At 42.8% G+C, this 14,714-nt stretch overlaps 1 protein-coding gene across 1 annotated transcript in view; it reads right to left on the bottom strand.

Moving 5' to 3' along the window:
• Window positions 1-1,894: 1,894 nt before the first annotated feature.
• Window positions 1,895-14,714, bottom strand: part of GNA12 (G protein subunit alpha 12) — a 40,647-nt gene continuing 27,827 nt past the window's right edge. Inside the window, exons 3-4 of the mRNA XM_054643573.2 lie at window positions 9,920-9,970; window positions 1,895-8,930 (exon numbers count right to left, since the gene is read on the bottom strand). Coding sequence (XP_054499548.1) covers window positions 8,361-8,930; window positions 9,920-9,970 — 621 coding nt within the window. The 3' untranslated portion in view covers window positions 1,895-8,360. The remainder of the gene's footprint in view (window positions 8,931-9,919; window positions 9,971-14,714) is intronic.

Below are 14,714 nucleotides of genomic sequence, written 5' to 3'. Positions count from 1 at the left end.
ATGCTGAACATAGTAAAAAAACAGGCTTTTAATAGCTTTACAAGCTCATAAAGACAAATATCTTCTCCCAAGAATAAACAGGCAGAACATTCCACTGCTGCTCTGAAAACAAGGACTGGCTGTAGCTGAAGGGAGAGGGGAGACAAAGCCACTGTCCAGAGGGAAAAAACCCCAACACAACAAAAAATTCCATGCTCTTTACTAGCTAGGGGTGCAATTGCCTCCAACAGTTTGCAAGGGTGGGAGAGGAAAAAGCAGCACCTTCCACAGACATTTCAGTAGCATGATCACTCTGTGATTTAACAGTGGCTGTGACCACCTCTGTCCCCTAAAAATGGAACTTCTCACTGAAATCTGCTTCTGCCGTGCAAAACTGAGGCTTTAAGGGAAAGCTACTTTTGGTAAAAATCCCTGAACACTCCTCCTAATTAACTCTTCCTGCCTTGACACCACACAGCTTGCCAAGATGCCAGTCAGTCCTGGGAAGAGTGGCAAGAAATCTGGGATTAGTAACTGAGTAAACTTCCTCCCAGTCTGTAAGGATAATGAGATACTAGGCTGGAGCTAGAAACCACAAGGATTCATTTAATTTCTCTCCTCAGAGAGTTCTAAGGAATACTTTAATATTACTATAACCACCCCAAACCTTACACCTTGTTCACTTGAGCAAAAATACAAGCTATACTTTGCATTTTAGAGCAGCCTCTCCCTGGGGAAACAGACATGTTTTCCCTTTTATCTTCAGTGTTGGATTACTGAAATTGCAGAAGAGATACTCTGATTCTGAACAGGGAGTTGTGCTGCTCCTGGGAAGGTAATTCCAAGACAATTTATGGAGTTTAGGCTCTCCCTGGGGCACAAGCACTGAACAAACCCACCTGCAGAACCAACTGCTGCAGCTCTGCTCTTCTGGAGCAGCTGAGCTAGGAAAGGGCATCTCACAGCAACACCTGGGCCCCAAAAGGGCCACTCTGCTGCACAGAGCTCACCAAAGACATCCCCTGGAGCTGCTGCTGGGAGCTTCTCAGGCTTTAGTGATCACACCTGGGCACCTTCTGCTAGAGCAAATTGAATTTGCAATTGCTGCTCAGCAGAGATGCTGAACACTGGCAATAAATCTCACCTGAAAGTGCCCAGCAGCTCCAGGGACAGAGGCAGCCACTCCCAAAGACCTGATGCAGCTGCAGAGCTGCATTTCCAATTGCTGGTGGAAAGGACCAAAAATGCCCCATGAAGTGTTTCAAATTGTGCACTGGCAGTGGAACTGACTTGGCACTAACAGATTACACAAGAAACAATCAGGACTGGCCACAAAAATCTGCCAGATGAGACCTCTGGAAGTGAGGGAATGTGAGGAAAGGTACTGGCATTCCCAAGGCCTGGAGCCTGAGTTCAGGCCAATCTCTGTGACAGGGACACTGGTGACCCCCAAAGGTCCTGCTGTGCTCCCAGACAGGGGCCTGCCCTTGGGGAAGGTCAATGGTTATTTATTGATCCCCTTGGCTATTCATTACCACATCCTACACAGCACTGAGCAATCCCCAGCAGGTGCTGCCATCTCTACAGACCAAATTCTCTTCCCTTGCTGAGCCCAAAATGCATCAGCAAAGTCCAGCTGTGCCTCCCCTCCCACCTCCCAGCAGTGCAAATGCCCCAGGCAGCCCCAGAAGAAGGAGCTCCAAGTTCCACCCAGGTTAATGAGCCACCAGCCTGAGCTCCTGGACAAACTCAGGAAGAATAATTCCAACCAGGACTGGAGGAGTGGGAGATACCTGAAGGTTACAGACAGATTTCATACAGCCCATGCTGCTGTTTGTTCAAAAGGCAACTCTCTCACAGAAAAAAAATGTCATGAAGTCACCTCAAACTCTTGTTGAAAGATAAAACCCATAAGAACAGTATAACAAGTCAAGTTTTAATAGATTTATAAAATTCATATATACAAAACAGTAAACTAAGTCACCAAAGCTATAAAATACACTTTTTACACATCACAATATAATTTTATCTAGTACACAGTTTTCATAAGTTGAAACTATTACAGCAAGTAGCTGCTTCTATCACGGATGCTGTTTTGGTGCTAGAAAGACACTTATGTGAGCAGTCTGGGACTGTGCTTTTACTTTATGCATTTTCCACCTTCTTTTAGTTTGTCACTGTTTTTAAAGTACTTTCCTGTGAATTGTTAAGAAAATTAAGGCTAAACTCAGGCCTTTCTTGCCCAATGTAGTGAACTGGTTTAAAAAAAGACTGATATTGCATAGTATGTGTGTTAATGCATAGGCACCAGAGAGCAAGTACATTGCAGAATAAAAGATAACATCACTTGGCTTCCTAAGCTATGTGGTTGTGCCACAGACAACCTGGTGTTTTGTCAGTTTGTTTTGTACATTTTGATTCCACAAACAAGACAACTCCTCACTAGAGCGAGAAACACCAGCGCTGCTGTTCAGTGGAGTCTCCAGAAAACACCTTTTAATCTGTGTCATCAATTCAAGCCCATTCCACATTCCAGACAACACAACTGGAGGAACTCTCCCTCACCTAAGTCCACCAAGCACCTTCCCAAGCCTTGTGAGCTCCCAGCAGATCCTTCCTGCCCCCAGCCCCTGCTCCCTGCCACCTCCTCTCAGCCTCTGTGCCCAACCACCTGCACAAGAGATCGGTGGCAAGTGACAGCAGAGAAGTTGTGCTACTCAAAACCTGCCACTGCCCTCAAAAGATGCTCTCTCAGGCCCTACTTATTAAAAAAATGTTGCCCTCCATCAGTTGTAGCTGTTATGCAAAGAATGGAAACAGCCTCCTACCTTCTTGTGCTCTGGTATCTTGAAGAAAGCTTAAGCAGCTGTCAGGAAGGAGTAAGATGCACTGTCTGGCCAGAGATCTGCATACTGTATTTTATCAAAATTGAGTTTTAGCACCCAGTGATGAACAATGGCAGGGCCAGCCTTGCCAGCCTGCTGCTCTCAATTCACAGCCAATGGCTCTCTGGAGTCACTCAAAGCTTTTGGGTCAGTGCAGATGGCATTTCACTTCAATACAGCCTTCAAGCACCATCAGCTTTTGGCATCTGTTTAGACACTAGCTCCCCTCTCCTGCTCCCCTCCAACATACTTTGGCTTTTTTTTTTTACCAAAATGCCCACCTTGGAAGTTAGTGCTGCTCTTTTTCCCCCCTCTATTTTCACACCAGACAGAAGATCCAACCTTCAGTCACAGGCCAAGAGCTGGGCTGGGGCAGCTCCTCAAGCCAGGCACAGAACCACCAGCACTGACAATCTAGAACCTCCACACTCCCCACCCAGTAAAACACAAGCATATCAACACACAGACAAACTTTAACACTGCTTTCCAAATGCCATTGTCAAGATAAAAACGTCAAGGATCGAGCTGGACTGCCCAACCACCAAGGTGAGCAAAGAGGCAGCATCACCTGGTTAGCAGAGAGGCAGACTCAGCTCCAAAACTCCTGGCTTTACTCATTTCCATCTATGCAAAACAAGATTAGTGTTAAAACAAAGAAGTGCCCACGTCACAGCACAAAGCAGAGCTCACCCCAGCTAATTACACAACAGGCATTATTAAAAAGCACTAGGCCTTGCATTACCCATTATTCCTCACTAGGCTAGACAGACCTCACCTAGAGCTGTGTGGAGCCAGCACTAACTCAGGCCAAGCCTGGCCCAGACCACGCCAGTCTTCCTGATCCATAATGGATGCTCCCTACAAAAACTGTTAAAAGCTCATTTACAAAAGTAGGCACAGATGTTTTATAGTTGCTACTGAAACACCCCACCCAGCACTTTGTGTTACAGAATTACAGAGTATGAGGTAAAGAGTTGGCAGTGCTGTATGAAACCCCTGACTACACCACGTGCTTTCATACTAGAAAGAGAGCACAGAAAAGAGGGTACAGCCCAACTTACAGCTCTCAGCATGAGCTCAGTGTTTGGTGAACATGACAAACTGCACTGTGTGGAGGTGTTGCTGCATATCCTGCTTGTCTCTCAAGCTGGCACACATCAAATCATCCATCAATGCAGCAGGTACTCCTGGAAATCTGATGACAGAAGCCAAGCTAAAACTCACTGCTTGAAAATCAGAGGGGCCTTTTAGAGAAATCCTCTAGGTCCATGCACAAAAGGATTCTTCCCCCAGCAATAAAGTACACATATAGAAAAGACTCCAAAACATAAGTTAATATAAGTTAAAACACAGTTAATACAAAGACAGCCATCTAAAGGCAGCAGAGGACCTGTTTTCTAAAATGCTGTTCTGTGGAAGGCAGCTGTCTGTCACTAAAGAGAGCTGCTGGTTTCTTCAGTGGTACCACATCTGTTCTTTTAACTGCTTTAATTCTACATTTCTCTGCAGATCACAGTAACCAGGATGGGAATTCCCAGAGGGAATGAGGCCATGGGGACAGGGGGCAACACATGGACAGAATGGGACACACTCCAAATGCACCACTTTTCAAACCAAATGCCACTTCAGCTGTCCTAGGGGAATTCTATATTTGTGTCCAGTGCCATGTATAAATGAGCTCTTCCTACTCCATTTCCCTATGGTTTATTTGCCATTACTTTCTCCACTCTGCCAGCCTGGCTGCAGCTCAGCTTTACCTGCCTCAGGAGGCCTGGGAATGGTCACCTTCAGGAGCTTCAATCTTGTAACATGCCTAGTTCTAGGTTCTACACAGCAGCAATCAAAAAAAATTAAATATATTATCAAGTTAATAAGTCAAATGATCTAGGCTGCCATATTAAATAAGATCCATTCTCTGCATGAAACTGAAAGCATCTTTGAGTTGTAAAACTGAGTGGCCAGTAATTTCAATTCCATAACCACCATTAGGTAATTTTCAACATTAACAACTATTTCCTTCCTTCAAAGTGACAAGTGCCTATTGAATATGTCACTTGCAGAAACCCACTCATCCTTTTGAGCTCCACCAAGTCACCTTGCAGTGCATCTAAGGAGTGCTCAGAGCCTGCAGTGCTGACACACTCTATTAGCTTAACACTTGCTTTGAGGAACAAACACCAAGTACTGTTGGAAAAATGACTCCCATTTAGTTTTTCTACTTCAGCTCCAGGTTTATGTAAGTCTCTGCCCCAAGCACAGGCTGCAAGAGTTTCCTCTCTTTGTCCTCAGGAGAGGCAACCCCTCTGCAAGATTCTGTCACTGACCCCGGGTGTCAGGAGGGACAGCAAAAAGCTGCTTTTTTCTTTAAAAAAAAAAAGTACTTGTTCAAGGTCTCCATCTGATCATCATCCTGCCTGTGACCCATTTCCTGACCAGCCAAATGAACAATAAGCCTATAAAACTAACAAAAAAAGATGCTCTCTCCAGCTGTGTTTACCTGCAAAGTCCTCCAGGATGTCACTTAAAATAAAGTTTTCTATTTGTTTCTGGTGAAAGGACTAAGCAACCCACCAGGCCTGTCCCTAGAAGTGTGAACAACCTCATCTACCCAAGCTCTGCTTTAGTAATTCACTGATTTACCACAACGTGATTTCCTGGCTTTATTATGCTACAACTTTCCTTGGAAAAAACCCCCAAGCCCCCTCAGCTGTGGCATGAAGAGTATTTTGCAGAGAAAGCTGACAGTTAAAAGAGACCCCCAAGCCCTTTTTACTCACAAGCCAGCTCCTCTGCAAACCTGGAAGTGCTTGACTTTTGCAAGGAGAGTTTCCTGACCTGGGGTTCCTTGTGTGATCCATCATTATCCAAACCTGACAGAGGCAAAATATGGATTTTCACCTGCAGCCCCACACTCGGGCCCATTTCATCAATTAAAACAAGAAAGGCAATAATGGGCCCAAGGTGGGCAAACTGGCTCCCTATAACTGACTTAGTGTGCAAAACTGCCATATCATACAAAAAAAAACCAAACAGCTGGAGAGCTCAGAGTGAGATCTCTCATGCTGTTTCTTTTCCAGGTGCAGATTTTAAGTTATTTAAAATATAAGTTGCATCATTAGCTCTGTTAAGGGTAAATCCATAAGGTGACTAAGGATACAAAACCATGGATGAGTGTCAAGAGAAAAACAGAACAGAAATTCCATGCTATGCCTCCCAGGTAACACTACAGTAGATTCAGACACCAAACTGAGGTAATTCTTGAGAAAAAATACAGTTGTTAGGGAATGTTTAACTAATTTGAGAAAACAGGCATAATATTAACTCATCTGGAAAATTCAGTGAAGGAATAAAGCTCACAGCAAACTAAGAACTAAAGTCAAGTCAGCCTAGAAGTCAGGTGAGCCCACAACTGCCTCCTCTCTCCCAGTGTCTTGTGTGAAGTGAAAACCACCACCAAGAACTCAGAAAACCTCTGAAAGCTTTGAAAGCAGCCTTAGTCTTCAGCCAAACAAATGGGCTCAGAGAAACCAACCTTATGTGATGAGCAAACTTGTTTGCATCACGCTGTGGTGAAACATTTTCCTTTTCAAATGTAATAATCTGAAGATTTTTTTTTCCCCATCTGAATATTAGTCACATAACATTCTTCCCCTTCAAGACTAAAAATTAATAAATATTTAAAAGACAGAGTTGGTCCTGGCAAAATAAGACTTGTTGCAAGGAAGCTAATTCCTGTTTAAGTTTGCTGCAATTTAAGTTAGGTTTTCCCATCTGCAACTTCTCAGTTGCTTCTTATGTCGATTCTGTGCCTGTTACAGGCACTGACACAGCCACAGCTTTTCCACTCTGGAGCCTGCACAAGGAAAGCCAGGAGGCTGCTACATCAGGAAACGACACAAAAATACTGATATGAACATCTGCAAGCTTCAGAGGGGAAGAAAGATTCCAGATTTTATCCAAATTAACATGAAAGGACAACGGAACAGGACTTTTCTTTGACCACATTTCCCATGGGATTACCAGCTGAAGTAAAACTTTGCTTGTTTTGACATGCCATTACAGGCTCAAAGGGGATAAGAACTCCAGGGACTTTTTATGCTGACTTTTTATGGGTACAAACAGCCCTTCAGGTTTATCCTTGGATAAAAAACTATGACAAAAATTGCACAGTAAACTATGTTTGAGTTACCTAAAGGATAGCACTACAATATCTTTCTTTGTCCATGTACCCCACTGCAATAGAAAAGATTCAATGTCTGTACACAAAAAAGGCACCTGGCAGAGACTGAGAGCACAAGGAAATTTGGAGTTCACACCCAAATTGTTCACAGCCTCTTGCCATTTTACACCCAAACCACTGCCCAAAGGGGTGACTCCAAACCCAGCTGTGCTCTGAGTTCCATGTGCATCACTACAGGCTGAAGATCCCATTAAGACACAGATTAAAGGCTAATTTTACAGCAAGGTCCTGCTGTCCAAATCCATCAGTGCAGCTGGAAAGCTGGGATCTCCAGGGTGTTCAGTCTTCCTACAAGGTCAGCTGTTGGGAACTAATCAAGCAGCTGCTGTGCTACCAAAACCTTTGCTTAAAGAGTTTAATCAGCTTCCAAACTTTTGAGCTCAGATGAAGCCCTGTCACATGAGATACTGAACCTTCACAAATGCTGCCCACTGTGGGTGTGAGGACAGTGCTAGCTGGCCATGGAGCACATCTCCCTCGAGCAACCACTGTGCAGATACGTGCCTGGGTGCTCCAGCACAGGCTGCTGCACCAAGGAAATCAGTTTTCCATGATGTGACACCCTCCAAGCATAGTGCAAAATAAACCCTTCTCCGAATCAGCGAGGCCTCAAGTCCCCATCCCATTTACTCCAACATGAGTTTCCCTACACAGTTTTAGACTTCTCCCTCGGGAGACTCATGCAAAACCTTCAGACAAGAGCTGTGCATCCACCTTGGGAGGTGGATTCTAGACCCCTGGCAAAGCTGAACACACACACAAGACCTGGTTATACTCCTAAGGGTTAAGAATGGAACCTCCATTAACATTCTCCAATACAGCTGCCAATCTCATCATGTTTAGATTAGTTTGATCGATTCAGCACCTCCAAACTACAAAAAAAAAAAGGCAGTTTGTACAATTAGTGTCGGAAAAATGAGCGTGTTCATCGGAAACGTGTCTTCCATCCATGGTTTGTCAGAGATTTCTGTTCTCCAAGAAGGCAGACGGTGGTTGTGTCATTCAGCGTTCCAAACTCAGTACAGAACCGACCGGGGCCAGGTTTCAGTAGTGTTTTAGTCCAAGTGATTCAGTAGCTAACATCAACACGACTCCTCCGGCCTAGAGCTCCTCTGTTTGGACTGGCTAGTGTACAGCATTCCTGAGCCAAGGAATTCGCACAGGCCCCGCGCCGCACGCGAGGCCCGTAAAGAAAGGATCAAAAACTTCGATGGAACCCTCCAGCGAAATTCCAACAGAGCAGGGGCTGCCCTCCTTCACTGCAGCATGATGTCCTTGAGGTTCTCCTGCAGGATGGTGTCCTTGACGGCGTGGAACACGAAGCGGATGTTCTCCGTGTCGATGGCCGTGGTGAAGTGGTGGAACAGGGGCTTGCTGCGGTTCCGCCTCTTCCTGTCGAAGCACTGCACCAGGTAACGCTGCACGTCCTCCAGGCGGTGAGGGTCGCCCTTGAAGTCCGAGAAATACTTCTTAATGCTGACAGTCTTGACCTTCTCCACGAGAAGGTCCATCTTGTTGAGGAATAGGATAATGGAAACGTTAAAGAAAAGCTTGTTGTTGACTATTGTCTCAAAGATATTCATGGACTCCACGAGTCTGTTTGTGCGCCTGTCTTCCATGAGGACCTGGTCGTATTCGCTGGAGGAGACCATGAACAAAATTGAAGTTATTCCATCAAAGCACTGGAACCATTTTTGACGCTGAGATCTCTGTCCCCCTACATCCACCATCTTGAAAGGAATTTTTTTAATGATGAAATCATGCTCTACTATCCCCTTGGTGGCTTTTCTGGCCAGCAAAATATCTTGTTTGCTGGGGAAATAGTTCTGCAAAGAAAGGAGAGAAGTATCAAAAAAAGTCCTTCAAAAATTCTGGCTAATGCCTGAATACTGAAGGAATGGGTAAAATCACCAAGAGCTGCTTTTAAATTTAAAAATTATCAGATGAAGAATGAATACTCAACTTTAAAACACTGCCCTGTTGACCATTTAGCTCAACACTTTGGTAAACAGCTACAGGGGATCCTGAGACATATGAGAACAAAAACAAAGGACTAATTCACTACCTCACACTTTCATCCATCAACCCTCCTGGTTTAAGATTCAAGTGTATTTTTTCATCATGAAATTCTTATCTAGAGTGTTACTGCCATTTAGGTGGCATTCAATAAAGCAGATCAAATCATCACTAAAAGGTGTTTTTTTTTAAATTTAGCTTTTCCACAGTTCATTACTTTTACAAGGACCATCTTGAAAGCTTTAGTGGAAACTTTTCTTCCAGGTCCATACTCTATGGCCAGCAAGTACAGCAACAGATTCTACCACAGGCTGTGCCCCGATCTACTGCTGCAGAGAAATTTGTTCTTCAGAACCTTATCATTGCTACTGTTTAGGAAAATCATCTCTCTTCTTTCTCCTCCAAGTGTCCAGACAGATGTTTTCATTACAGAGTTTGAATCCTACAAGTGCTAGGAATGGTTTTTATTTCGCTAAGGTTTCATTCTGCTACCTTAAGTAGCAGCAGCCCTCAGAACATCAGGAAAAGCGAATGAGATCCAGAGACTGCACAGAAGGGCTGATAAAATATGTGCACAAATACAACTTCCATTTGTTGGCTGTCAAAAAAGATTAAACAAAAGCTAAGCTCCAGTTTCAGAAAGCTGCAGTTTACTGTTCCTACAGAAAGAACACTGAATTTAATGCGTAATTATTTCATAAACAAATGAAAAACCCCAAGCAAACCCCATTAATCACAGCACACTCAGGCTCTCCTTGTCCCTTGGAGCTCTGTGCTTCAGAAGGAGAAGGTTTCTTACCAGCTGACCGATCCGATCCAGGTTATCCAGGAAGTATTTCACTGATTCACCCTGTGGAAAAGCAAAGATAAGGCAACTGAGCTTGTGTCTAGGGCAGCAAATCCAACAGAACCAAGGCTTTCTTCCCAACATGAACTGAGGTCTAACAAAGCAATATCACCAGGTCTGGAAAAATCAAAGTTGTGAAGAGATTTACACAAATGTTCAAATCTATCCAGTAAATCTCTACAATAAAAGAGTAGTGTTATCAAAGTCAGTTCTTTGACTTAAAAGAATTTGGTTTTTTTCCCCCTTGTAAGATAAGTGCAGTTAACTGACACTGAGTGGGAGTAAAAAATGAAACACATTTACAAGAAACCAGTGTAGTTTGTTTAAAATTCATAACAGTGAACAAAAGCATATCTAGAAAAGTGGAAGATTTAAGTCCCCCACAATTAATGGTGACTTAAGCTAGACTTGCTTGTCACAAACAAAGGAAAAAAGGAGCACTTCAAGGACTTGCTCTTATACAGACAGCTCCCCTTCTGGGCTCAAGACTTTTAATAATAGACTTGCTCATCTTGTAAAAAGTCTTTTAGCAATTTTATCAAGAAGAAAATAGGAACGTGTACAGGGAGAAGTCATTCTTGTGTGAAAATTTACTCTTGTCTAAGAGGACTTGGTGTTTTATCAAACAAGCTTGCCTGGGTGTCCCACCCAAACCAAGGGCCTCTCTGCATTAAGTGGGGACCAGAAGCCCTGCACAGACTTTTAAAGAAATAACAATATTGTTTCCATACATATGCAGACTACTCTGGAGTAAAACCCTCCAGCAAATGCTTCCTTTCATGAAGAAGTAATTCACTAAATCTTCTTTATTGTTCAGGATATGTCTTGGAGTTGTAGCCATGCCATGAGAATGATAAAGTGGAAAATCCTGCTGCCTTTTAGTGATTTTAGGCAGGAAAACCCACTCTTTATGATGAAGCAGGGCTGTCAGTCATGACCAAATGACAGTAGGTGCCCTCATCAAGTCACTAGCTCAGAATGGAACTTCCTCCAAGTACTCCAGCTGCAATATAAACTCCTAAATCATACATCCTCCTCTACACCATAGCCCTGAGACAGAAGAGAATTCCTGCCCCCAGCACAACTCTGAACAGATGAACACAACAGCTCATTGTGAGGAATCAGACTGGAGATCAGAGGATTCAGTGTTGGACAAGTACACACTCCCAGCATAAGGCACACACAAAAGGAGCTGCAGCTTATTATTTTCTAACATTTAAAACTGGAAGTGTCTTTTCATAAAGGAGAGAGAACACATGGATTTGCAAAAGAGTACCACGTATCAACAAAAGATTTACAATGGATTGCTGGCAGAATAAAAACCACTTCTTTTTTTGGGGGTGGGGTGGGGGAGAGGGGAAGTTTCCAAAGAACAATTGCTCTAAGAGCTTCCTTACAATCATGAATTTTCATAAGGTGAAAGTAATTTCCTGTATTTTTTGGCACTCTGTGGATCAGAAGAGATATCACAGACTGCATGAATAAGAGAAAAGGGCTTCCTGTACAGCATTAGTCATATTCAGGAGATGGGAGAGCCCAGAAAGAAAAGATCACTGAAGCTACAAAAAAACCCCTTCTCTATCTGTGGTGCTCCATCCCAAACAGCTCCTTCAGACATGCAAAAATACTGCAAAGGGGCCATTTCTGATGGACATTCCTCCAATTTTCTACCCAGTTGCTTCAAGAGTCCCTGCCTGCCTGTCTGTTCCCCCTCCCAGGCTGGAGCAGGAACAGCCATGTGCCTGTGAAATGCAGGGACACACAGGCAGGATCTGCCTCCCCTCATTCCCACCCCAGCATCCATCACTCTGACATTCTGCACATTGATAGGGAGCTAAGAAAAATCAACTGATTAATGGAAAAAATACACGTTCATTTCTGCAGTGATTTAAGGAAAACAGATTCTTCTCTAGATTCTTACCCAGCTCTTATTAACGTTGCAATTAAGCCACATAATTTGTTCAGGGAAATTTTAATCAGCAATGGCAAAGCACTGGGAGGGCTGGGTAAGTCAGGTGGCTGGAACAGGTGTGAGCACCATATGCATGGTCTGACAGATCTGAAGGAATCTCAATATTCTCCTCTAACACAGAATCCAAAGGCATCCAGTTCTTAAGTCAAAATATCTGTTTCCAGCCAAAACAACAAATCCTCAACAAGCTCCAGAGGGTTTGAAGTTTAAAAACCCTCAAAACATGCAAGCACACAAACATGAAGGGAGGAAAAACACCCACCAAAAACGTGCCAGAGTAATAAGCCCAAAGCCAGTGCGCACACTCAAAACCTCCTGCCTTAATGATTCCCTGATTAATGATTCCCTGATTAATGATTCTTTATTAAGTCCTAGGGAAATGTGAACTCAGTTCCTGCTCCAAGGGCTTCTGGAATAACCTTGTCCTACATCTTAGTCAGATTTACAGCAAACTGGGATCTTCTGGGAAGCACATTCAGCTCCTCCAGGCAGCAGCACTCACAGGCACTGGGCATTAACTGACGTGATGAGTAACATGTAATGTATTAAATGAGGAAAATATGGAAACTCCAGGTTTCACAACTGTTTGCTGTTAGTGTTTCTAATTAGAACAATTATGCTAACTGAACATTCCTTTCTGTATTCATTTTTCCTAGTCATTCAGACAGCAATATTAATTACATCTAGAAGTCAAATTCACTGAGTTTTATATCAAGCTGCACTTCAGTGGATTTTTGGATTCCACTAATAAATTATTATTTATGCAAAGCTGTCTCATGCTTTGGGTATTACACACACATACAAACAAATGCTTATGTATATAAATGTATGTATTTAAATATACACGCACAGTTTCTAAATCAAAGTAGATTTTCCATTCAAAGCAAGTAATTATCAAAATAAATATCAGCTGCCTCTTTTGTGTTGAATTATTTTTTCTCTCCATGACACTGGCCATAAAGAAGCTGGTTTGGCTTTTTCAGTGCAAATATTTAGTGTTTCCCCAATATTCATCCAGCCATTCAGCTCCATTCAAAGCTGGCTTAGCAGTTCAAGTGCTCTCCTCCTCCAGATCTCAGCCAGTTATTTCAGGTCCATGACCATGACTTCCTATAAAAGTGTCAGCAAATATTTGCAATTGATTCATCAGATACTAAAAATAACTTTTTGCAGATTGATGCCTTCAATTTCAATATTTTAATGGTTCTGTTGGGGAAAAAGAAAGCTTATTTTAACATCACAATCTATTTCAAGCTATGCTTGCAAAGTACAAATGAAAACTGAAGTTATTTATAATATATGTATATTTATACCCTCTATGTGTATTTATACAAAGTGTAACTACCTAAATATAATCACATCTTGGTGTGTTCACTTAGAAAACAAACAAAAAAGATCCAGATCAGATCTTTTACAGGCTGATGTTGCAAGAAAAACTGTGGCAGCTCCAGAAACTTCCTCAGATCAATGGTGCTCATAGAAAGTTGTTGAGCTTCTGCCTTTCTGAATTAACAAGACTCACATCTTGCAATGTCCTAACAGTACACTATTTCCTTTAAAAATATTCTAACATTATTCATGAATAATGCTTTTAAAATATGAAAGACTATTTAACTTCAACCAGCACAATTCTGAGATAGGAAGCCCTGTTCTGTCACAGTCCCAGCAGTCTGTCAGTGAAGCATTCACACACTGACATTTCTTATTTATTTTATTTTTAACTAGTCCTTGATTAGTACATTTCACACTGGAAAGTTACAAGCCAGTTGGCTATTTTTATGGATTCTCATCCTCCTGATAATAAATCAAGATGTTTCAGTGGTGTCTCCTGCACCCACAGCCCGTGTTTTACGGGACAGCTGTGGGGGAGGGAGCACTGACCTCTCAGTTATGAATTTTATGTAGCTCAGATGATCCCATTTTAGTGCCCCAGAGTACAGCAGTGACCATTGGTGCTCCTCTCCTTGCTGCCCACACAGGAGTGACCACAAAGCTGGGGTGACTCATTCTGTCACTCTGAGCTCCCCTCCCTGTGCAGTCCAGACCCTCTGAGTAACACTTCTGCCACTGGGACCAAGAGAAGGACTGGGAGATGCTGTTCCCATTGTTCAGGAGGATGAGTCACTGGACATCTGGGAACTGGGGGAATCAAGAAACACAAACAGAAGGCCTCAAATGAGCCCACAATGCAGTATCGTTATTGGATTATTTTAAAAAAAAAATTGTTATTCTTTTAAACTGGCCTATCTGCAGTATAAAGTTTGGTGAAGCCAGAGAAAATAGTGCAATTTGTTTAAAAAGTGACTGGTGGAAGAGAAAGGGAGGAAAGTTGAAATGTAAACATATACTCCTGCTTCCTGAAATAGCCCTCTAAAACTCTTTTTATATGCTAGATTATTTTGACCACAGCATTCTCAAGGGGCGAAAGCCATGAAAAAAAAGAATCTTTAATCTACATACTTTGTGCAATGTGAATGCCATCTTAACATGAGCTCCAAATAAGTCACCATGAAAATAGTGATTGAATTCAACATCCCTGTCCCTTCAGGCTACGTTCAGAGCACATAGGAAATCTCCACACAGAAATATTACAACTAATCTGGCATCACTTCCTTTGCCATTGATAGCCTCATTTTGGGCAGAGTTCCCAAGCAGTGTTTACTGCATGAAAATAATGCACAGAAAGCTTTAAAAGACCCCAGAAACTCAGCAGACATGTTCTGGAAGGCCAGAATTTATCAACCTGCCACTGTAACCCTCAGTTATTCAGAGTGA

This window comes from Agelaius phoeniceus, chromosome 16 (assembly GCF_051311805.1).
Source record: "Agelaius phoeniceus isolate bAgePho1 chromosome 16, bAgePho1.hap1, whole genome shotgun sequence".
Taxonomy (NCBI): domain Eukaryota; kingdom Metazoa; phylum Chordata; class Aves; order Passeriformes; family Icteridae; genus Agelaius; species Agelaius phoeniceus.
Note: the sequence above shows the minus strand (reverse complement) of the source record. Positions and strands in the feature narration are given on the sequence as shown.